Source organism: Siniperca chuatsi, linkage group LG5 (assembly GCF_020085105.1).
Source record: "Siniperca chuatsi isolate FFG_IHB_CAS linkage group LG5, ASM2008510v1, whole genome shotgun sequence".
NCBI lineage: Eukaryota > Metazoa > Chordata > Actinopteri > Centrarchiformes > Sinipercidae > Siniperca > Siniperca chuatsi.
Window position 1 is genome coordinate 13,625,302 of NC_058046.1, and position 26,010 is coordinate 13,651,311.

Below are 26,010 nucleotides of genomic sequence, written 5' to 3' on the forward strand. Positions count from 1 at the left end.
TGGTGCCCTCTTTCTCTCCTCACTCTATCTCCTATTTTTCTCTCTCTCTCTGCCCAACCTCTGTGGTCAGTGTTGGGGGGTGACAGGTGCTTGTTCCAATACAATTCCTGTCACACGAGGAGAAGAATGGCCTCTGTTTCCCCTTCATTCCTTATCCTCCCCACCAGGCCCGGCAGGCCTGCTTGTTTGTGTTCCCTGATATCAGGAGACATTTAAACAGTCCAGTCAAACGCAGCACAATGCACCAGGATGAAACTAACAGTTGACGAATGAGACCACAGGTCCCTTTGACATCTCTCCCTCCCACAGTTTGAGGATTTGTGCAGAGCAGAAGTATGATTATGAGTCTACAGTCACCAGTGCCAAAAACCTCTGTCATGTAATGAGGTTAGAGAGTGAGATGGGTGAGCGACATAGAGGACACATGCAAGGTCCTTAGTGTCTGCTGTGAGGGTTCGACTGTAGCAGTAATTGGCCGGCCAAATGTCTGATTAAATGTTTTAACTTGTTTGTGTGCGTGCAAGTGTGTAAATGCCTGCTACCATATCCAATGTACAGACTAGTATGAGTTTGCTCCTAGTGATATTTAAAGACCTAGCAATACAGTATCGGTATATCAGTATTAAGCTGCTGTAGTCCTGCTGTAGTGCACCACATTTTCAGCCACTGAGATCCGTGCTGCTCACATGTTGCTCCTTAGAGGAAAACAATACCCAAACTGCACCCCCATGCTTACACACAAATGGCAAATGGACCACTCATGATTGCCAGAGTGTCCTGGGGCCCAGTGGAGGTCATTGAACACCACTAATAGTTGCATCATACTGTATACAAAATGTCTCGATTGGCCCTACATGGCCCACCCTACTGCCCCCCCCTTCTCTTGTTCCTCTGAAGGCCCCCTAATCAGAGTCATATGTGTGTCACACCACCTGGTCTCCCTCAGAACACACTGGAGCCTGGCGGATAGCTCATTACGGCCGGCCTGTTGTTTTTGTTTCTGATGTGGACGTTTTATCTGGCCTTTCTGAAGCTGAGGTCACTTCCTAGAGGCCGGGGACAGGATGTTGTTTCTGACTGGATTTCCAGTGTGCGGCCTACAGTCTAGGAGTGTGGAGAAGTGAGAGACTTAGACTGAATATGTGGCATTGATTCTAATCCTCAGTGATAAAGGAATATGTGCCATATGTGAATTGAAACAACTTTAATTAGAGTGCATTGCAGTTACTGAGTATTTCCTGGAGACTTCAATGAAATCATATACATAGTGAGATGTTTGATGTGATAAAAGGACCTGGTGGACCATGGGGCTTTGATCTGACGTGGGATGTGGGTTTTGATTCTGTGGGTAAAAAAAAACACATATAAATTAATTCTGTGAACTTGTTATAGTTTGTGTGTGTATGTGTTTATGTGTGTGTATAACCAACCCTAGTCAGCTCTAGTCTCCTTTAAGGGACTATTGCAACTCTTGTTTTTGTTATTTTGGCCACCATTCCTATCGGTTATAATGAGATTGTACTCATCAAGTTAATAGCTGACATCTGGGCATGCAGCATTATCACTGGAAGAGAAAATAAAGGTGAATTGTTACCCAATCTGTCCATCACAGTTAACAGACCGACTTCCTGATCCAACTTTGACCAATGGTTCTTACCTTAGCTGTGCGCACAGGCAATTTTTTACTGTATAGTGAGGGACCGCCAACATTTCTCGTGCACTCACTCACTACCTCCAAATAAAATGGTTTAGATAATCTGACTACCCTGTTGGCTTGTTTGCAACCTGTCTGATCTTTTGGATGCTTGTGTTTCTTGCCATGTAAGAATTATAGTATTGTTGCCATGTTCCCAGATCTCAGCAGTTACACTGGTGAGTACAGTGTTATCATAACCGATAGAAATGATGGCCAAAACTCACAAAATAAGATACAGTTGTCATAAACACATGATCATTTAAGTAATTATCACCTAATCCTTTAAAGGTGGCAATAAGATATACTGTTTGTCGCTAGGCAATATTTGCCTTATGTGTATTTCTGCTAATACTTATACTGATACCACAACTAATACTAAGTAGTAGTGCAACTCAAAGCTCTGGTTTACCACAACACTTGTCTCTACTAGTCTCACAGCTACTAGTCTCTACTACTGGGTGAACAGTGGCCTGTGATGAAGCAGCAGAGAGAGACAAAAAACAGAGATTCCAGATGAGTGTTATCTATAAATGATGAGGCGGTACAGTATCTTGATCCTGTTATGTTAGTAAAGGAGCCATGCATGTGATCTCTGTTCATCTTCTAATAACCAGGGAAGAAAATCTCCATTGTGTTAATCTTCATGGCACAATGCAGCAAAAAAGGCAAGCCCAGCCAGTTGCCTGTAGCTGACAAGCCGACTCTGTGACACTAATAAATCATCCTGAATCTGCCCAGGATACTCATCTATAAAGACAGAAAACAAAAAAAAAGAAGAAAACAAAACAGAAAAGAAGGCTGAGCTGGGGAAAGGCTCAAAGAGTGAGTGCTCTGTCATCCATTGGGACTGGGAGCTGCGGTCCAAACTAGTGAGGTCATAGGCTAGCGTGAAGTTAGTGTTTTTCTTTAGCTCGCTGCCTTTTGGAAATATCCTTAGCAGATTTTCAGCTGTCATATATACTGCAGATAGAACATAAACACACTCCCTAGACTTTCTACCTGTGTGTGTCTTTTCCAAATTTTGTTTTTGTCCCAGTTTCCACACCTGGCTTTATCCAAGCGCTGCCAGTAACCATCTTTTACAAAGGCCTTCCCTAGTTTAAAACAAAGCTGTTAAACTAGGTCTTTCCTCTCCAAACTCCCTTTCCTGTCCCCTCTGTTTGTCTGTGACGTTTTCATCTTAAATAGTAGGTTTAACTAGAAGGAGGTAACCCCTAATTTGGGGTGTGAGTATTTAGGAGAAACTGAGGCGGGCTGGCAGTGGTGCACTCTGTAATTTTGTCTCGTGTGATGTTGAAAAGAGTCTCCGCTGCTGACTCCCCCAACCCCAAGTTGAAATGGAAGTCACGATCAGGAAAAAGTAAAAAGAATACAAACAATGTTTTTTCCATAGGCTCTGCAGTTCTGTCTCCTCCCGCTTTCTTTTTTTTAACTCTGGCTTTGTTTATCTATGGTCTCTCCCTCTCTCTCCATCTGCCGAAAGGAATTTACTCAAACTTTGCCCCTCACTCTGAAAGTGACATGGACTATTTCATCATGGGTGTTGCTCTTGCTGTTAGTTTGGGGCTGTATGGATCCCACTGGACCCTCACTGTTATAATGAGGCTGAGGGCTGAGAGATGAGCCTCTAAATAAGGAGTGAGGAAGAGGGCTAAGTGTGGGTGTTCCTCTTGTCAGGGTCAGGGTTTGTCAGTGTTTGTCAGCACTCTAGCAGGGGATCATTAAGGAGTCATTAGGGTATGGACGTGTGTCTACACCACCTTTCTTAGGGCCCATGCTAATCGAGGATGGCAGAAGGGGGAACTTGGCACCCCTGTCTCTTTTCTTTAGCCTCCACTGCTTTGCTGATTAAGAAGGAGGATTTGGGGATGATTAGAGGGGCTACTTTAGCTGAAATGCTGGGTGGGGGCAGGAGGAGAACAGTGTCTGACTAAATAAAAGGCAACACTTCTCTAGCTCACTGTGCACGCTTCATAGGGCTAGGTAGTCTGTGAGTGCACTCAGCTGTTGATATTACTTTTCTAGTAAAACCACTATGAGCATTACTACCACATACAGAAGTACCTGCTTCCTCACCTCCTGCTGTGCTAGACTGAGGCACAGAGAGAGCTGGCCATAGTGCAGCGGCTCTAACAGCATGTCCAGCCTGCTGTGCCTTAATGACACACAGGCTCTCCCCAGCCCAGTGGTTTAGAACTGCTCTACAGCAGCTCGCTTAGCCATGAATCATGAGAGATGGACGGCAGGCATCAGCCAATGGGCCATGACCAGAACTGGGAAATAAGGATTTGTGTGTGTGTGTCTGTCTGTGTGTGTGTGTGTGTGTGTGTGTGTGTGTGTGTGTGTGTGTGTGTGTGTATTAATGGGAGCACACATCTGTGTTCCCATATTCCAATGTCATGTGAATGTGTCATGTCCTGTTTATGTGCATGTTTGTCTTGGAACGTTTCAGTGTGTTTGCAAAGAAATATTAAGCCCATTTCTCAGAAGAATGAAGGATTGTAAAATGTATTTGTAAAATTTGAGATGGCTTTCCACCTTAAAGGTTTGTTTGAACTGCCCTTGAGATTTATTGCTCTTGATTTTATTGTTGCAGCACATACACATAATTTTAGCAAATCAGCAGATATGCTTATGTGTGTGCATGTGAGTGAGAGAAAGCAGGTGAAAGTTTCCTTGAATATATAACTTGCGCCTGTGGCTATGATTTGTGCTTGTACAGGTTGCAGTTACTGTGCCCCGCAACATACTGTTGACCCAGAACATGGAGCTCTGTGTGTGCATGCACTGCAAAATCAAGGTTCATTAACATGTATTTCCTCTGTGTGTGTATGCACATGTATGCAAACGTGTGTGTGCGCTTTGCATTTGCTGCATTCGAGGTGACGCAGCTTTGTGTCTCCCCCAGTGGAGCATTTGGAAGGCTGTCAGAGAGATGAATGACTGCCGTTATATCGACTACTGCTCTCTGCCTCTCTGCTACTTCCTCTCTCTCTCCTTCCTCAGTGCCCCATGCTCCATTTCTCCTTTCCTCCGCCCTTCCACATCACCTCTGCTTCCTTTCTTTACTTCTCTTCCATCTCACCGCTTCCCCACACCTCCTTTTCCCCTCTCTTCATCTAATTTTTCTCCTCTCCATCCTTGTTTGTCTTATCCTTTCTCCATTTTACAGAATCTCAGACCATGGCGCCATATTATGTGGGAGCCTTTAGAAAGAGCAGACACAGTCCACTGTTAAAGGATTCTTTGCTATCAGGGGCTTGGATTTTTAAATTGGCTCTACAAAGCTGAATGCTGTATGGACTACATTTACTGATTAAAGCGTCAATACACAAGCATCACAAGCCCCTCTGCTAATGCTACTCTAACAAGCCCTGAATCTAAACACTGCAGTGCCTTGTGTAGATTGAACTGCTCACAGTTGGGAAGTTGAGTAATTTGTCTTGAATATTACACCTTGTCTATCTTTTTCTCCCTTGCTGCTCCAATCAAGGGCAATACAGAGGGACAGATTAGATCACAAATAAACAGTGACATGGTCACAAGAGACTCCTTCGCTTTCTGCTACGCTGTTGTGGTGCAAAATATGATTATGAATGGCAACCAACAGACACATAGATAGTGCTCATCAGAGGGAGGAAGGAATCCAGCGGGCTCCTCTGAGTTTCCACTGCACCACAGGACACACAAGTATGGCATAAAGATTTTAATCATTAGGAAAATCAAACGTCCGATCATTAATCTAGGCAGTGGGATTTGATGTCACACAGCGAGAGGGATGAAGAGAGAATGTGCCAACTCACCTTCCCTAGATAATGGCTGACAATAAGGGATGGAGCCCGATTAAAGGCGTCAGCCTGCGGAACGTTAATTCACATGGCTTTGATTGAAATGAATTGCATGTCAGTGTAGTCAACTGAAACACACCCACCTCCATTTCTTCCCAGTGTTTGGAGTGGTCCCATTATAGTTCTCACTTTCAGGAGAGCCTGCAAGTGGCCCAAAGAGGCTGGCTAAAGCTTTCAACCTGCATGATTAACTGATTATCTGATCTCATCGGTGTAATCCTTATTACAGAGCTGATGAGTCATTTTCGTGTAAATTCTGATCCCTGCCATCAGGGCAATCTAAGTGTTACTCACCGATGACCAAAAATGCATCAGACTCCAGACCCGGAGCAGACCTCCCAGTTAAACCTGGCACTCCCTCCTCTTCCTCCCCTCCGGCCTCAGTCCAGCCCAGCCCTCATCCAGTCTGGCCAGAGAGCCATTGAAAGCTCTGGAACTGCATCCCTTTCTCCAGCCTGATCGATAGTGGAGCTGTCAGCAAGACGAATGGAGGCTTTAGGAAGTCCATTTTAATGAAGGAGAATGAGAAGGAGCAAGGGAAAGAGAGGTACTTGGAAAAAGGGGGTAGAAGGAAAGCGGGAGAGCCACCGAATGTAGTTATGAAGGGAAGGAAGGGAAGGGACAGAGAAAAAAAAGAGAGAGGCAGAGAAGGAATGCGTGTATGTGTTTATTGAACGTGTGTGTAGAATTATGTGTGGACTGTGTAACACTGTCTCCAGTGACAAGGGTTGGGGAGGGGATGGACTGGGTTGATTTAGCTACAGTAAGACCTATTTCTAGCTCAGCAGTGTGAAATGGCTCCTTAGCTACAGTAACTTGTAATGCACACCTCAACACAGAAACCTATATTAGTGGACTGGGGGGATTTCATCTGGCCTGTACACCAACACCACATCAAGTCGTCTGGCTCATGAATCATGTAAACAGCTCTGTGGTAAAAAGATATTGTTGTGACAAGGGAGAGCTACAAATCCAAGGCAACTCCCTCCACAACTGTCCTCAACCAAGATACTGGCTCGCATCAAAAGATTTGTGTACATTTGCATTTGCAAGATGTCCTCTGGAGCAGACATTTAACTTGGGATTTTGTTGATGTTGTAGTTTGTTTGTTTTCAGCCTGTTTAATAGGCATTCTGAGCTGATACCCTTTGCTTTATGTCAATATGCAAAAAAAATGCTGCATGCTAATTGGCGATTAGGAGCTGAGGTCAGAGGTTAGGCACAGCCAGTGGTGTAGACCGACAATCTCCTCTGGGCAATGGCCCAGTCGAACCCTGTTTTCACTTATTGGAGCAATTACTGACCCTGATTAGTCAGTGTGACTGTGGAAATGATTGTCGATTTATGCATATAGCCAAATACCTACTCTAGTCAGCCAGGGCTCTACTCATCAAGAGTGCTCAGTACCCTGATAAAACTACTGACATCCAAACAGAGAGAAGACAAGCCTGATCCAGGGATCTGAAACAATACACTGTATAAAGATGAGAATCTACATTAAATGCCCTCTCTTCTTCATTCTTGACTGTCTTCTTACTACTACTGTGTTACTTGAGCTACTGACCATTGTGTTAGCTTTCTCTGATTATACCTTAAAGAAATGTATGGATTTCCTTTCAGTGGCTTCTGATGGTGTCCAGACTCCAGACATTATTGCACAAAAGTAAGCAATAAATTATTAAATAGACGAATCGGCAATGTGTGTATCATTCTTGAGATGATCTTAGAATGTATGTGCAATTGGTTAGCTTTGTATCCTGATGTCACCAATACATGAGTTATTTACATTAAAAACACTCAGCACAATGACAAAAAAGGAGCTACTATAAGTGAATTCTCATGGTGCAGTATATTTTGTTCTTCCTCCCCTTTCTCCCGTCACTGAAACAGGATGCATTGTAAAGAAATGCCCCTCCTCCTTCTGTGCTTTCCCTTTCTCAGATCTTTAAGGAGTGTAGTCAAAGATAGGAACCAGATTAGTCCTCACCACTCGCCCATCTGTAAAATAGAGATGAGCTTGTCCATAGAGATAAGGTGAAATTCAGATGGTGCGTGGAGTTTCGGACCAGTCTGTGTATCTGTTTGGGGAATGGTTTCTGTATTATGAGGGAACAAGGGGTCTCCTGGGGAGAGAGAGGTCAGCGCAGCTACAAGCGTTTGATCTTTGCATTATATATAGCTGCAGCACACAGTGGGATGTAGGAGACAGCATTTTTGCAGAGTGAGGAAATGGTCTTCTGCAAGACTCTCTGACATCACGCCAAAGACGGGGATTATAGCTCCTCAGTTTGGCTCAGCTCACGCCTTCTAACAACTCCTATACACTGAGACTTGCTCTCTTTCTCACTCACTCTGTCTCTCTCCACTCTCATCTTTAGCTTTTGTCCCAAGTTACAGCGGTGTCAGCATTCTTGTCCCTGTGGCACAGTATCCAGACCTTCCCCACTCTCTCTTGGATGGGAGCCCTGTGTCTGTATGAGGAGGTGGAATGTGTCTTTGTGGAAAGCGCTCAGAGAAAGCAATAAAATGGAGAGAAAATACGAGGCCCCAAGTGAGTGAAATGAAAGTACTCCATCTTAGGAGGGGACGGAGGCCTACGGGTTCTGCTTATACTTGACCTTGCAGCGCACACAGTATAGTCTCTAAATAACAGTCGAGACAGGCCTTAACTGGCTACACATCAACCTCAGAAAAAGCTCTTGAGTTTGCTGTCTTAAATAGAGAAAGTGACCAAGTGGAATCAAGGTTGTAAAATATTCAGTAGAGGGCCCAGAGGTAAAGACTGCTCTGGTATTTTATTGTAGCCAGACTCAATTTTGAAAAGTTAGTAGCTATTGTTGGTGCTGTCAGCAGATTTAATTGCAACCATTGGCTTTCGCTTGTGGCAAGGTATGGCCATCTCAGGTTGGAGGGATGGTTCTCTTGTGATGCCACATGCACACACACACGCACACACACCCACACACACCCACACAAATAATAAAATTGCACACATACACTTTCATGAGATTAGTGCTGTTTAGTGACTATGGGTAAGGGTGTAGGTTTTGGTTTCATAATAAATAGAAATGCTGTGTAAATTACTGCATTATTAATGACTAACTCAACCTAAAATCATGTTTACTTTCCTTGATCGAGACCTGATACTTGACATACTGTGACAAATAATATTGTATTTTCTTTTTTACTACAAAGAGCACTGTGTCTTATCTTTCACTGATCTTCAATTTTAGCATCTTTTTAGGAGAATATTATCTGTAAATAAAAGCATACCTTAATCAGCTTACCTGAACAACATGCAGAGGAGGTGGCAGTGCTTTTTTCAGCCCTGACTAGTGCCTGCAGTTTTTATCTCATGCTACATAAAACCCCATCGACCTCCAGTATGTTGCTCAAGAGCGAAAACCCAGGTTTAAAAAAAATGTCCAATTTACTCACTGCTGCTCATAAAGCTTATTTCTGTGAGTGCATGATAATAATTACTCAGATGAGCATATACACATTATGATCAAGTGGATTTGGGCAGCTGGACAGTAAGTTGACATTGAGAGATTTTAGTTTAGATTTTAGATTTTGAAAAGTGAGGTGGACATCCCTAAACTCAGTGGAAATTACGCCCGTGACTATAGAAGTGATTCTTAGTTTTATAATGTTCCTGCAAAATGGCCATAATTGGTTCATACAGTGTTTTGTATCAAGCTTGCTTCAACAGAATGCTCACAGCTGCTTGTGTGTATTACGTTTTGTGATTGTGGTGACGAAGAAAGTGATTGCGTGATTATGTGTGTGTGTGTGTGTGTAATGAGTTGGGCATCTGTGAATATGTGCATGGGCACGTTTTTGACTTCATCGGCATTCAGAGAGGCTTAGCGTGATTAGAGTAGTGTGATCCTCTGAAGAGTTAATGATGAGAAAAGCAGTAGCTCCACAGGGGCCAATCACATACCAGCTTCTGACGGCATGTGGAGGCTTATCTTGCTCTATGTATTGTGTGTGTGTCTATGTCTGTGTGTGTGAGGCTGTGTGTGCACCATGTATGGGTTTTAATGCGTGGGAACATATATGATGGGATTTCAGCTATCATTTCTCACATGATAGTGTTTGTTATCATCTACCCTGAACACCATTAGAATATGCATGATTCCTTTGTCTGGATGTTTGACATTTGGGGGTTTATGGACATACAAAGCATAATTTATAATCGTATAGCTTCATTATGCTAGTGTCAGACATAGATCCAGCACAGGAGGGGCTCTTGGTACCTCCGGGTCTAGTTCAGGGCTACACGGCACACTGAAGAAGGCCGATGGCGTTTTCCTCCTCCCCAAACTCCAGGGGACTGACTGACAGGCTTAATGACACTGTCGGGGTTACAGCACGTCTCCAACTCATTTTCGAATGTGATTGAAGTTCGCAGTGGGTAGCTTTTCATCAGTGTTGAGCAGACAAAAGGGACCTTTTCATTGTTGTCTTTGTATGTGTGTGCAGTTTGTGTGTTTGCACATGTACGCCTGCAGTTCTGAAGAGATTCACAAGAGAAAAATCGCTTTATGGTTATTATCCGGGCTGCGTCGGAATCTTACATTCCCAGAGATGATGAGTTTTGTATGGGCTTGTCTCTAGTGTGTACTCCGCTTGTTTATTGCATACCATATATACACACTGATGTACTTGCAGGCAGACACTGAACAGAGGAGACTGCACAAATAGGATTCTATGTCTGGGTCAGTGTGTCATTAAACCAGGTTGCCTTTGTGTAGTACCCAAATTTACAAGAAGACTTATTATGAACAGAAACTAAATTCAAAGAGAACATTGTCAGAGCCTTATTGGACAGGTATAACAGTAATGCAATGTACAGGACGTGTTATGTAAAGAGTCTAGTCTTATTTAGTCTCCAGTGTACATAACAGTGTGTCCATTGGCTGTACTGCTCAACGGACTCTTGCTAGGCTTTGGTTACAGTCCACCTCAGTTTAGGCCCGAGCCATTCGCGGCTGCAGATGTGGGATGAGTCATGTAATAGTTGTTGGTGTTGGCTTAGCTGTACTTCTAACCCCCTCCTCCCTCTCACCCTTCCTTTCTCATTTCCGTCCCTTTCCTTGCTCCCTTTTTCTTAGGTCCTCTAAACTAGCCGGCTCGCCTTTGTTAAACAGCAGTCAGGCATATGTTATGGCTGTGAAGCCTGCATCCTGTCACTTAATGGCAGCGCAAAAGTGGCCTGTGATTGCTCCATCACTCCAGTGTGAAGAGGCCAATCTAACACAGACAGAAATCCACTTTGTTTGAAGCCACAGTGGTGTTTTTCCTATCATTCCTGCTCTTGACTGTTGGAAGTAGCCTACGATTGGTGCTTATGTGTCTGCTTTGAGTCAGCTGACACTTTTCAGCTCTTGCTGGGCATACAAAGCACCTTCTGAGCACCTTCTTTTAGCTTCAGCTTGTCCTCAGTGGGGAGAGTGTAGCAGAGCCAAGTATTCCTCCTACGCTGGCAAATCCCCCTTCTTACATTGCGTGACCTGGACACAATAGTATTCCAGAACAATCAGGCCTTCAAATTCAAATACAGTCCCTGCAGAGTGTTTGGTAAACATATCCCCCTCTCTGTCTCTTTCTAGCTCTACCTCCTTATTGCCGGAACACCCCTTTTCCCTCTATGCAGGGTCTGAAATTAAGTTTTTTCCGCACCTGCCACTGTGGCAGGTCGCTGAACATTTCTACCAGCCACTCAGTTCTTTTGTCTGCCACTTCTGAAAATAATGCTTTAGAATTGTAAACACTGAGTCAGTGGTACCTGACAGTAGAAATATGGAATATATCATGTAACCTTAAACCCTGACTATTTTTAAATTAGGATTATTGCTTTTTAAAAATTACATTTCTTAATATAGGGAAAGCCTATCTGCCATGGTGGCAGGTGACCTGAAATTTTTACCTGCCACAGCCAACATTTACCCTGTATTTGGCAGGTGGCATGTGCTAATTTCATTCCTTGCCTCCATGTATGTTTATCCATTAGGATGTGTTGCTCTTTTTTCCTCAGAAGGCCTTTGTTAAAGTAGCAGAGACAGATGTGAGTTTGTGTGGGCACAGGGCGGGTTGTAGGAGCAGAAAGCAGCTCTAGGTAAACATGCAGCTCGGATGGCTCGGCTGAGATGCCAACTTAATTTGTGGCTGAAGGGCTGTAACAAAAGCCAATCACCCTTCCACTGTGGCTTCTATTCTGCCAGGGGTGGGAGATACAATCAGGGCCCCTGCTAACAACTATTTACCCTCCCTGTCAATCAGAGTCCTGTGGTGTGTGCTCACAGCTGGAGGCATCACTGGCAGGTGGCCCAGCATCTCTCGGAAAACAAGCCTTAAAAGCAACGATTATTTCCTTATTGTCCCTTCCTGTCTCATCTGCACCACACCCCATGCTACAACTTGGCCCACCCTTGATCTCTCATCTGCCATCATCTTTATCTTTCTGTCTGCCTGGTTCTCGGTAGTCCATATTACCTGCAAGTGAATGGCATCAGTGGAGCTCTTCTGTACTGTCCTGGGAAATACTGAACTTAAGGAAACTAATTAGGAAATTCTGGTCTTGATCCTTCTGCCTTTACACACACACACACACACACATTCAGAATCGGGACACAGTCCCCTCAGGAGGCAGATGTGTCTTGCATGGGACATCGAAAGGAATGTTCCTCGGATTTGGTTTCCATCATGCTGCACTAAGGGAGCTTACCAGCCTCATCATCTTAAATCTCTGTCACAGTGGGAGGTAGTGTGTGCACACATGTTTTTGTGCATTTGTGTGTATGTGTGCATATGTGCATAATGTGTTCATGGATGTAATAATACAGCCCAGTAGTGAGATCCTCTTTTAAGTCTTTATCAGTTGGACCAGTTCTGTCCGCCTGGGGCTAAAGCGAAGGACCCAGTGGTGCTGAAAGCATGGGGTTAGTCTGGTGTAGCTTGGAGCAGCCACAGTCTATGGAGCAGTGAGGCTTTGGAGGGACAGCCGGTCTTTTGATCCCACCAAGTGCTGGTGTTGATGCTGTGTTCTGCAGGCTGCCCAGGCCACAGTAGCCACCCTCACCAGGCTTGTAATTACATTTGGGGAAGAAAAGCACAGAGGGAGGAAGGGATTTAAATGGTTTGTGTGCTGGGCTGGAGGTAGAACGAGGTCCTTTCACTCTCTCAGCTGCATGTCATTGCAGATTTATTTGCCCACCACTTCATAGCATGATGATGAGAGTCAGTATAAGGCATGATTGAAATGGCTATTTAACTTACAGGTGAGAGATGGGAGGTTGTTTTTATGAGGGTTATGTTTTTTTCTAGATGTTGATGTTCCTTTTTTGTAAAGAGGATTGAACAGAAGAAAACATTGATCTTCACTTGGTGGGGTACACGTTACATTAGGTATACCTTGATCTGTCAACAGGGCTGCCTTTGAATTTACTCAGCATGCAGAACAAATATTCGTAGACTTGTATTGTTCCCTCGCAAAGGCTATGACATTTCTTTTCCTTATTTGATCACCTTCAACTTTCGTTAATAAGTAATACAGTATGTTAATAAGTCTAGCTACTCAGCTTAAATGTAAAAATTGTTTTTTGGCCAGGAAGAAGCTGAAAACAAAAACATCTAACATATCCTTAAAAAAATGTTCATGGCAAATGTGTTAGCAAACAGTTGCCTATTGACAAATTCAGCTGACACAGAGCAACATTAGCATTCATTTGGAGTTGTGTTTCTGGATACCTGACAAATGTAGGTCCTCTCCTTTTAGCTCCGTCATGGTCACCACCAACTCCTGAGATAAATATGTGGCTCTTTAGCTGCTAGATGTTCCATCTTCTTCAGCAGCTAATCGCCAACTTTATTTGTCCTGCTGGACAGGTGCTGCTGCTGGAAACAGAGTTGATTAGAGCAGAATTTGTAGGGCAGAAAACCTAAACAGTGAGCTAAAAGTGGCTAAAAAGCTTTGTAGAGCTGCAGAGTTGGGTGATAACTCTCTGTGAGTTTGTCACTATGAGAGACACCTTTCACACACAGTCATTTGATCTATTGTTAATATAAAAATCATGGATTAGTGTAGCCTTAAAGTGGTTATATTATGCTCATTTTTATAGAATAGAATATTCTTATAGAATAAGTTTACATGGTTTAATTTTCAAAATACGCCATACTGCACATTGCTGCATCACCTCTTTTCACCCTGTGTCTTGAACACTCCGTTTTAGCTACTGAGTGATGCATCTCACTTCTATTTGATTTTTGTTGGGAGTTGCACATAAAGTACCTAGGTAAAGACTACTAGCCAATCAGAAGCAGTGTAGGTTTATCTTTCATAGGTAAAGTTTTAACTGTGCACTGTCTCTTCATCACAGTAACAATTGTATGCCTTATTGACTGCCTGGAGGGTATTTAATGTTATTTCAATTTCATATTTAGGTGTACTTGTGGAAACTGCTCAATTCATGCATTATGACGCATGTTACATAGTGATGTAGATACGTTGCGGAAGTAAAGGCTGGACTACAACCCACCAGTGTTTTCTGTAGGAGAGGGTAACTCCCAGATGGGTGGACTTTGGGCTTTTTCACTTTGCAAACCTATTACATGCACAATTTGATATATAACACAATAAAGGAAAGGGAAAAAGCCAAAAAGCATAATATGACCACTGTAAGTATCTCGATGGAAATTGGATGTTGTGCAGATTTGGTTTCTCTCTCTCATGTACAGTACAAAGGCTGTCATGGGTGTCTCTAAACAGTCAAACTGTTCATTTATGCAGTTCACTCATTGCAGAACAACTGTTTCTAAGCAAAACCAAAGAGAGGCTTAATCCTTCTGACCTGTGGCTGTCACCAGTTTATTATGTTAACCAGGACCCAGGAAAGCAACATCACCTCTGTTTCACTGCTTTTGACCTGATAATGAGATGACAGAGGTGAGAATAGACAAAATGTGCAGTGCCTTTTACCACTCCAAAATGACACACACACACACACACACACACACACACACACTGACTGCCTGTAGATCTGGACATGTTAGACTTTTCTTAGATATGAAAGTGAGAAGGTGACAGTATATCATACATACAGTAGATTCTGCCAACTTATCAATAATTAGAACTTATTTCCTATACCAATCCTTTCTCTTTCCTTCTTTCAGCATTGATCTACTTTAGATTCACAGTCATTTTGTGAAGCTCACCTTTACATATCACAAAATAAAAACACTTTAAAACAAAGCAGTTGAAAGCAGCCATGCATCCCTCTATTTCACAGAAATCTGATTTGGTCTAAAACCATTAGGCATGAGTTACTTGCTGTTGCAGATGGATTAGAGGAGAGCGGCACAAAGCTCTGTCTCCCATCTCAAAGAGAACACTGAGGTGCTGAGAGTCTGGACATTTGGTTGTCACTCTTCATTTCTTTCATTGTGTCTGGCTGCTCCAGGCAACAGCTCTGGCCAGATCATATTGATCTGGGTCCTCAGACCTAACCTGTGTTCTCTTATCTCTCCTCTCCTATCCTCTCCTCCCTTCTCCTTTCCTCTCCTCTGCTGCCTAACAAATGGGATTTTTTGTGTACCACTGAAAAGGGTTGCACTATATAGTCCTATATGTCAGGCCTGATTTGTCCAGCTGTGGGGGCTGACAGGGACAGTGCCTCCCATCCCTGGGCCCCCAAAATGCCCTTGAATAACCCTGGAGTTCTGCGTCCTTGGATCGACTGCCCGGCTTCCTGCTGAATGCTCTCAGATGCAAGTGGGGGCCTGCAAGCTATGCTATATTTGGCACTGTGTCATCAGACCCAGCAGGAAGCCATAACAACAGCAAATTAGCTTTAATGGATAGGTTTTGAAAATGACGTTCTATAATCAGATGTTGCATCCCTTTTAATCTAACTTGAGAGTCTTAGTGTGTTGCTTATCCCACTGCCATAGACTTTGGATCTTAATTTTTTTTCTGTAGCTCAAAAGATTTCAGCTGCCAATAGGTAGCATGATTTTGATCAGTAAAGTAATTTCTGATCACATTCAGCAGTGTCACTTTAACTGCTCCTGACCCCTATTAGTGTTTAAAGGAGGAGTTCTCCACTCATCACAACATTATGTGTCTCTCTCTGCTTTGTCCCTAGCTTGAGGCCTTGCAAAGTGGCAAACCTTGATGTTTACCTCAAACCCCTCCTGGAATGACTTTCAAACACCACTGTGATTTCCCCTTCTGTCACCACAAGGTCTCTCAAGAATTGATTCCCTGCACCAGGAGGCATCACACAGCTATGCCCGTGGAGATTTGACTTTAGTACAGAAATAAACAGCAGCCCCATGCAGCCCTTCAAGGCTTTGCTCTGATTTAGAGTACATTAAGATTCATTCACAGTGCCCCGCTTCCCCGGTGTGCCACCTCTTCAATTTCCTCCTCAACCAGACTTAAGATTCATGTGTTTATATCAGAAGCAGGAGGGCTGTTTTTGCATTTGAACAATGCTGACATCCTGTCACAGGGGACATGCTCTGGGACTGAGGTTGGGGCTGTGGGAGCTTGTAAGGTGGAGCCAAGCTCCAGCTCAGTTACCGTGCTGCCCTCCCTCTCTTTTCCTCACTTAACATTTGGCCATTTCTATGAACCTTGTTTTGTCTAGCGTATTGTCAGAGACAGGGAGCTTGAAATATCAACCCCCCACACCACTTGAAGGGAACAGTCAAATTTTCCACCAACACCAATGGAGACTGTCAGATCCAATTTTATTCGTTGTCTCTTGTGTTTCTTCCTCTCGGCTGCCTGTTTGCCCCCAACTCCCACAATATAGCCTCAAAAAAGCGCATACTAGAGCATAGATGCCCAATTGTAAATGCACAAATACATGCAAATGCAAAAATGTGCACACACAGACAGAAACCACAAAGCTCTGGGATACATTTGGTATATTTGTGTATTACTTTGTGTCTCTGTGTAAGGATGTGTGAGTGAATGTATACTGGGTCTCTGGAGTAACCACAAATGATCCACCATTTGCCTGGCACCACTACCCACAGCTCAGACAAAAAAATTGCTTTTTCACTGCACTGCAGATTTCTGAATCTTTAGTTCACTTCATGTAATGCTGCATGGGTGTTAGTGTGTCTATGTGCTTGTTTCTGAGTGTACAGTATGTGTGGATGTGTGAGTATGTGACTGTCTGAGAAGCAGACAGTCTTAACGGACAGCGTAGTAACTGTCACGAGTGCCCTTGCCCGTAGCTTGACCTTTAGTGACAATCAGTCCTTTGTGAACGTGTCCTGTGAAGGCTAAAGGAATTATCAAGCTACAGGCCCTCTGGCGTCATTTATCTACAAGCTAGAGGTCACATAGGTCATAGAGACACAAGTGGCTCCACTGGTATCTCATCACTGTTAATAGATCAGATTAGCTCTGATGATTGATTAAAGAAACTGCTTAACAACCATGTAACTCATGATATCTGTGTTTGTTTTCTTCTGAAATAAATAAACAGAGCCTTTTCATACGTAGGTTTTCCAAAATAAGGTATACTTGAGGACAGTGCCTGTTTTGCATTGTTTTGTGATTCTGAAAACAACAGAGCCATGACTTTCATGAAAATTATTTCAAAAATTGGAAAGGTAAAGAGAAAGGTGTGTGTAATTTAGCTCCATAGGAGGCAAAGTTGAATTCAACTTGGCCTGTGCCAAGCTTATCAGCCACAGTGGACTACTGAATCCTTCTGTGTGTGTGTGTGTGTGTGTGTGTGTGTGTGTGCATGTGTGAGTCCATGTGTGCTTGTGTGTGTGTATGAAAGAGAGCAATCAGGCACAGCTGTACCTGCCCTCGGTTGGCAGAGCACTGCATTTGCCTGCTTAAAAAAGCAGAAGGTTTTGATATGGCAGAGACGCAGTCATTTGGCTGATCTAATGGTGGCTCCCACAGGATCCATATCTGTGTGCAAACACCGAGCAAGGAAAGAGAATGGAGTATACACCCATAAAACCAGCCGAATATTTTATCATATCCATCCCTGCCCCCAGCCTCTACACTGACATCACCAGCATGCCTCATCTATACTCCCCCTTTTCTCTCTCATTTATGCACACATGCACATACATGTTTTTTTTCACATGCTTACACAGACAAGAAGATGCACCTCTAGAAAGCATCTTTCAAGCTTCTTTGAGAGTCTCTCTGACTGTTCTGTTCATCTCTGAGTTTATTACAGTTGAGATGTTTCCTTTTTTGTCAAAATGCATTGCTGCAGGTGAATTCAGATCTAAAGACATCCTCACCCTGGGGATGTCTCCAGCATTCTCTTCTCTCATCCTTCAAACACAATCTATCCCGTAGCCTTTTATCTGCCCCTGTTCCCTGCCAGCCAGCTCCTGTTGCAGCCGGAGCCCAGCTCGTTAAAGGAAACAGTGGTGCACGGTCCTCCTCACCTACTCTCTGCACTGCCTTTTAATTAGACAGCTGTTTGTGTGTGTGTGTGTGTGGGTGGGTGTGCGTGTGTGTGTGTGTGTAATGGAATACATTGATTATGTGTGTGTGTATTGTTAGTATGGTGAGCTGGAGTGTTTTCAGTAACATGAGTCATCTTTTTGAAGAGACTGGTATCACAGTGGCTTATTTGTTTCTCTGATGTTCGACCCTGGCATTAAATAGCAGTGTGCACTCAGTACATACTGTATGTAGTTTTTGGACACACAGATATTTTCCCTTGATTATATTTTATCCATTTAGCTGGTTTTAGAGCTGAAACTATTGATTAATGAATTAGTCAATCGAACAGAAAACAACTGATAACCAATCAAGTGTTTGATTAATTGCTTTAGTCAATTATCAAGCAAAACATTTGCTGGTTCCAGCTTCTTAAAATGAAGATTTATTAAGAGTTATACTACTGTAAATTGAATTTATTTGGGGTTGTTGACAGTTGGTCAGACAAAACAAGTAATCTTAAGATGTCACCTTGGGCTCTGGGAAGTTACAATGGGCATTTTTCACTATTTTCTGACATTTTATTGACTAAACGATTATTTGATTAATCAAGAAAAAAATAAAAGCCGTACTCATTTTATTATGTTTGTTATGCTGTGCTTCTAAGATCGCAATATATCTTTTTTTTGCCACATTAAAATTAATTTGTACTGTATATTTGTGTTTTTAACCATGGTAATTAAGGTATTATAGAGAAATGTAACATCATACATTTTTTAATTCCAATGAATGCAGTTAGTGCATGTGTCTGCATTCATGCAAGCAGTGTTTTTCCAGGCTAACAGCCTAACATCTGTATTGGTACAGTGAAAGACATGGTTGTTCCCACCTCTGTGGTAATGTTATCAAACCTGTTCTCCATCCCCTCTTGTCAAGAGAGACTCCTCTCCAATATAATCCCATTAACAGCACTTCACTGAAGTAGTGGTTGCCATGCCCTCCTGCAGGACATGCTGTTTGGACAGAGGGCAAACTGTGGGCTCTTTAACACCTTACACCTCCCAAGTCTGCCTCTCTCGCTCTCTTTCATGCTTTTACTTCCTTTCAGTTTCCTTCTCAGTTTCCATGTGACCATCAGAGAATTTGTATACTTACATTTATTGAAGTATAATAACACTGTTATCTTAATAACATTGGGTTGCACCAAGTTGTATCTTGGTGATGTGTTCAGGTAGAATTAGTAAAACCAATAAAGTGTGGCTCCAATGGTATACAGTATAGCTTGAAAGTGCAGTTAAAGAAGCAACAGGCAAGTATTTTTTTAATGAAAGTGGTTGATGTCAGAGCAGTGGATGCTTGCGTGTACACTTGCCCATGTCTTTGTTTGTCTATTTCTGTCCACTCAGAAGGAGATTCCACACCCGTGATTATTAGTATAGTAGTGGTAGTCTCTTCTACGAGGCCTAGTGGGCCCTAATCCGACCATTTACATCTCCATGACAACCAGGCTTGTCCCATAAGCTCAGCCAGTCTTTGATAATAGCATTGGTTGTTTTGAGTATATCAGAGCTCATAGGTCCAAAGCGAAATAAGGTTTTTGATTTTCAAAGGCATAGTCATACAGCTACAAGGCGATTCAGAACCACATAGCTCAACACAGCAGTGAAGTGGTGGGCAGGACTCTGCTGTTCCAGGGTAAGACATAAAACACACCAGGGGCTCAGAGTCACAGATCTTGCATAGCACCAAGCCCAGCCATCAAGAACTGCTCCGCTGCATGACATAAGGGGCTAATCATGCTAAGTACAATACATTACCTCTAGCGTGTGCTATGAAAGCAGCCATTTTGCTAATGTGCTGCAGAATATAAACATACTTACATAGAGGAGGCTGACAGAGGAGGATCAGCAAGGAATCCTAAACCACTGTCCTTGTCAGAGGAAAGAAATGGAATAATGTTGTTGGAGCCAAGCATTTCTGATTAACATGTCATCTCAGCCCTCCCCTGCTGCCTCCCTTCTCCTTTTCTCGGCTCTCCCAGGCAGAACTAGTTTACCTTTCATTAGGAGCCCCTTGGTGCAAAATGTGTTTGCTGATAAGAGCCAGCGGTTTATCAACAGTTTATAAAGCATGGCGTTAGGATTAATCAAATCAGCACACATCCAGAGAAGGGCTGGACTCTGTAAATACAATCAGATCTGACACTGCAGACGGATTGAAAGAAGTGGGGGAGAGAGAGTAAGAACAGGGAGGGAGGAAAGATAAGTGAAGAAAAGAAATTGAATCAAATTAGAATTAAGTCAGTTGGCAGAAATTATGTATTTCGGGCAATTATTTATTTTCCAGACGGAATGTTATTTTGCGATACTGGTGGGGAGTCAAAATGAGCAGTGGTGGGAGATGGCTGCAGTCAGAAGTGAGAGAGATAGGGTCCCAGTGTCTGTCCCTGAGCCAAACACAGTGCATCCTCTGTGACTGTCAAGGCTGGCTCCTCATTATCTGCCTATCTTGGCTTCCATCTGAGGAGAAAATGCAGTGTTGCAGTCTCACTTTAGAGGGACACTGATCACAAGAGCAACTCATCTCAACTGCAGAAAGATTGCGCTCACCCTCTCGCTTTCTCTCCCTGTGTCTCCCACTGCATTTGGTTGAAGACAGACAGACGAATCCTCTCTGTTTTCTTCTCAGAAAAATGGAAGTTTGAGTCGGAGAGATGGAGCGAAGCTTCAAAAGGCACATGTAATTGAGCAGCCCTAGATAGGCTATCTGGAAACATGAAACAGCAACAGTTGTGACGGAGGGTAATTGCCTCCCTGGGCCTGTATAATGCTTTGTCGAGTCTTTAAACTTGAGCAAACTGCTGGAAGTCCTTATGTCAGCAGGTAATTGGTTCCAGGCATCAGCAGCTATGTGAAATGAAGGAAAGATAGGTAGGTGGGGTGTATGTGTGTTTAGAAAAAGATTGAATGAAAGATTCAAAGTAAAGTCTCTTTATAAGCGTCTTCAGAAGTGTTCTGTTGTATTGATTTTTTTTCTCAACAATGCGCTTTGCTTTCATTTATTCAGAGGGCTCAATATTTCTATTATGTGGCGTGAGAGCAAAGTAAAAAATATCTCCTGCTCTCTGTGGGCACACTTCTTCAAATTACATCTTGATGTAATTGTGGAATAATATCATTGTAAATTTCGAATTTAAGATGGTGCTGCTCATGCCTCCTCTAAAGCCCAATGCCAGTATCTGTGGCCAGTTTTGTAACATATGGCTATGACAACTGCTTTTGTAACAGCTGAAACTACATTGAGTAGTTAATCCGTTACTGTAGCTGATTTTTGACTTTGCAGTTGTCTGGCTCTAAATGCCCCCAAGATGACCGAGGTCATCCCTGTTGCTGAGGTTCCAAGCTAGGCAAGATGGGCAGTACTGTGGCCTTCACTGTCAGAGTTTGCTGGCCTGCATCCAACCCCCTTCCTGGCTGGAGGATGCAGAGTTGGACCTCAGGAAGGAGATGCTTTATTAGCTGGCCCTGCATGATTAATTGAACATCTGTTCCCACAAAGACAGCTGACCCCAATTCCCAGCTGTTTACCCTCTGTATAAACAGTTAATAAGCCTGCAGTGAATGTGTCACATAGGAGGTCAAGACTGCATTTTGTGAAACCTCTCCATTTTACTGCTTTTGCAGTTGTAGCTAGAGTCCAGTGTAGTTTTATTTTCACAGGTGGACACTGCTTGAGAAAATGGAAGATAGAGTGGATGAGAAATATTGTTCTCTGTTTTTAGCTTGAGAGGTCTTGCAAGCAGTCAGCCAGTTGCCCCCCCACAGCTCTGGTGTGAAGCTAAAACCCCTCTCCTCTCTCTCCTGATTAGCAGTGTCTTTGTTCCATTGGTGGTGGCACGCCATGAAGCGTGATTGCAGTGGGCAAACTGACGGCTTTAAAACAAGCCTGCTGCTGTGCTGATCTGATTCACACTTTACCCCCCTCGTTACTTAGCAAAGACAAAATCAAATCAGGTTTTGTTTGTTATTTGGTCTCTGAGCAGTAAGCCTCCTAAGACATTTGGAAATTTAGAATTTATTTATTTTTTTTCCATTTGATGTACAGTACTTCTGACTAAAGGGACATTTAAGTGTGGGTGTGATGCAAAGGCAACAAAATGACTCACTGCTGATGGAATGTGGGTATGATTAATGGGGCTATTTGAGATTTTTTTTCATTTGCCTACAGTTTATTACCTTGCTGTTTTTCTTACTTGCTGTCTGTCTTTCTCTCTATCCATAGGCTGCTTCAATGGCGCTGAGCAGCTTGGGTCATGTATATACAGCCATAGGGGACTATCCAAACGCCCTAGCCAGCCACAAGCAGTGTGTCCTGCTGGCCAAGCAGTCCAAGGATCAGCTGTCTGAGGCTCGCGAGCTGGGAAACATGGGGGCCGTCTACATTGCCATGGGAGACTTTGACAATGCTGTCCAGTGCCATGAGCAGCACCTGGGCATTGCCAAGGCCCTAGAAAATAAACGAGAGGAAGCTCGGGCCTATAGTAACCTGGGCAGTGCCTACCACTACCACCGTAACTTTGACAAGGCCATGTCCTATCATACTCACGTTCTGGAGCTCGCCCAGGAGCTGGAGGAAAAGTCCATTGAGATGAGAGCCTACGCAGGATTGGGTCATGCTGCTCGCTGCATGCAGGACTTGGAGAGGGCCAAGCAGTACCATGAACAGCAGTTGTCTATAGCTGAGGGTTTGAAGGACAGGGCCGCAGAGGGAAGGGCCTCCTCCAATCTGGGTATGTATGCAAAATACTAAAAGACTTATAAGATAACTTAGCTTTTAATCAATGATCAACAAGATGAACATGAACAACAAAGTCTTCCATATGTTCCTGGTAGATTTGCTTTATATGGAAACATTTTAATGTACATTATGCTGAAAAATAATATATTACTATCATTATCATTATCTCAAAATTGAGGAAAGGATAACGGTTACAGAAAGTAACTATGGTTCTGTGAAGCAAAATTAAGGTGATAAAACCTTGGTGCAAGGTTCTGTCCAGGACGCTGCTGCACAGATCTCCAGCAGTGGCACCCCTCTCATTGCCACCCAGGATGTGGCCATCCCCCTGCTAGTATGACAGATGTCATCTGAGGGAGCCGGTTTGCCTGCTACCTCAAAAGCCTGTTTGATTATCTTAACAACCCAGTGGGAGAGCCTCTGTTTAGACAGTGCACGTCCCATGTTTTTCCCAATGTAGCAGACTGCTCTGAGCGCCTAAAGGTCTGCGTTGCCCCAATGCTTGGCTGTCATAACTGCTAGAAGAAAGGCAGTTTTCATCGACATATTTCTCAGGGTCACCCCTGCCATAGGCTCAAAGAGTGACTTGCTCAAGGCTTGCAGGACCAGCTGCAGGTCCCATGCTGCAACACGCTTTTCGTTTTAAACCACAGAGGACAATGAGTTGTGCACTCTGACGCAAATACAGTAGGTCTACCTGGGCTTCCCTGTATTGATCCCAAATCATCTGCAAAATATGAGGGTGCAACCTCCATTCCCCTGGGGGAAGCCTCTGGCTTGAGAGGTAATCTGCCACTGAGTTTGCTCTGCCTGGGAGGTGCATCGCCCGCATGGAGGCCAATAGTGGATGAGACCATATCCACAGTCTCTGGGCTTCCCTTAGGGACTTCATTGACCTGGTCCCTCCTTGATGGTTGATATGAAACACAGCTGAAGTGCTGTCTGTCCTGAATGAGCACATGCTTGCCCTTGAGAAAGGGCAAGAAGTGCTTCAGCGCCGCAGAGGCTGCCATTAGCATCCCCAGCAGCCTGAGCCACGTCTGGACCGTCAATCTTGCTCCGAGATGGAAAGACTCCAGCAGGCACTGAAACCTCTCTACCCGCTCCAGAGTAGGGTGTGCCCACTTTATGACTGAATCCACATACAGGCCGATAAAGGTGGTCTGCTGTGTTGGATGAAGAGAGCTCTTTTCCCAATTCACAGACGTGCCCAGTACCTCGATGTGAGCGAGGACCATGGCTGTTTTCTGTTCTGCCTTCTGGAATGAGCGGGCGGAAAAAAGCCAGTTGTTGAGGTAAGGGAGAATCTTCACCACCCTCAGACTTTGTGATGTTAAAGCTGCCCTCATGCATCTGGTGAAAATGCAAGGAGCCAGCGACGGTCTACTATAGGCCTGAAAGAGTCGTCTTTCTTTGGTATTAGAAAATATATTGAGTAAAACCCATCACTATGGGTGTACTACTGTGATGGCCTTTTTGTCCAGGAGTGTGGCTATCTCCTGTGACAAAAACTGTGCCTTCACTGGGTCTTTGACCGAGGTCACCTTGACCCCTGAAGGTGGTGCAGGTTGGCTGTGGAAATGCAACCTGTAACCCTGTGACATTGTGTTTAAAACCCATGCATCTTGGGAATGGGCTGCCCAGTAGTTTGGGTGATTTCTTGGAGCACTGGGCTGGGGCTCCCATGCCCCTACCCCAGGCTTCTGAAGCTTGATTTGATTGTTTTCTGTGCTCCAAAGGTCTTTCCGCTTCCAGCCCAAACAATTGGCCTGGCACAACAGGGAGTTTTCGCAGGGTTTGCCTACAGTCTTCTGACAGAAGTGGACATCAGCCAACCAAGCTCTCTGGTCATCAACCTAAAGGCCTGAAGCGCTGCATCTCTTGTGTCAGCCAACTCTCTCCCTTCATGGTCTGGCTGAAACATTATGGACTGGGCGAGTAGGAGAACAGAGAGGGAGTTTCCCTTGCGAGCCATCTGGGCAGCCATATTGTAAGCCCTTGAGAGAAGGCTGTCAGTTACCTGGCACTGTGGCCTGGGACATCGGTCTTTGTCTTTTAGCACCTCATTTGGTGAGAGGATCAGCGAGGCAATACACTGGTCCACCGGAGGCATGTGATCTAGGCAATGTTCCCCTGCATTGCGCATAAAGACTAGGGTCGTAGCATCTCTGCCATGGTGAGCTGATGCCCTTGGATCTGCCCAGCAGCACTTCAGCTCCTTCAAAAAAGCAGGTGAGGGTGGAACATCAAAAGGTGGGGTTGTAGGAGCCCGTCGAAAAACCAGGTGAGCAGCTGGTGCGTCATCCATGACATGCAGTGTTGCACGCAGTGGGCAGGGTCCCTTCCCCAGCTCAGTGCCTACAGAGCTCCTGAGGGAAGTCTCTGAGCCATACTTAGCCTCCACACTTGCAGGGTTAGCTCCCCTGAAAAGACAGTTTGGGGGATGGATCCTCCCTGGAGCTAAATGCATCCTCGCAGCCTTGAAACTGAGAGTCTGAAGCCCTTGTTGACATGACCTCATCCCCATCCTCACCCGAATCCCAGGCAGCTACCTAAGGGGTGGGTGGGGGAGGCAGGGCCCACACCATATTTCAGCTATTAAAGCCTCCACTTCATGGTGAGAGGGAGCTTGCCCCTCCACCTTCTTGCATTCAGGGCTTCTGCGCTCTTCCTGTGGCCAGCCTCTGTGTTTCTCCCACTGTTTGCAGGACCCAGAGCTTCTATGAGCCAGACCAGAGGTTTTAAGGTCATTCCCAAACATAAGGCCTTCCACCTGATGGAGCCTTTCCTCTCTCACAGAGAGTGGCGGAATGCTGCAGTTAATGCATGGGTCAGACAGGACTTCTCTAAGGTGGCCCTTGGGGCACAACTCATGGCCATCCTCAACCTGAAGTTGAGCTACACAAGAGGCACACACCAGCATCGTCCAGTCAGATAGGGGGTCAGGCTAGGAAATCTGAGCGAGAACTGTGACTAGGCCACAGAACGTGAATCCAAACCTCTAGCAGACGTAACACACAAATACAACCAGGCAAACAAGAGGCTAGCAAGTCAGGCTAATCCAACCTGCTAGCCTGCTCACTGGATTACAGTGTAGCCAGGTAATCCAAGCGAGAACTGTGGCTGGCCACAGAAAGCGATCAGATCCTCCAGCAATATCACAGCAGCTAGCTAAAAGACCAACTCTAGGCTACAAGCTAGCTGCTCGGAAAACTTAACAATCTAGGCTA

The 26,010-nt window shown here is 44.3% G+C and overlaps 1 protein-coding gene across 4 annotated transcripts in view; it reads left to right on the plus strand.

Moving 5' to 3' along the window:
- Window positions 1–26,010, plus strand: part of LOC122876658 (tetratricopeptide repeat protein 28-like) — a 166,036-nt gene that overhangs the window by 103,695 nt on the left and 36,331 nt on the right. For all 4 annotated transcript variants that reach the window (XM_044197253.1, XM_044197252.1, XM_044197254.1 and 1 more), the window contains one exon: window positions 22,265–22,772. In XM_044197253.1, coding sequence (XP_044053188.1) covers window positions 22,265–22,772 — 508 coding nt within the window. The remainder of the gene's footprint in view (window positions 1–22,264; window positions 22,773–26,010) is intronic.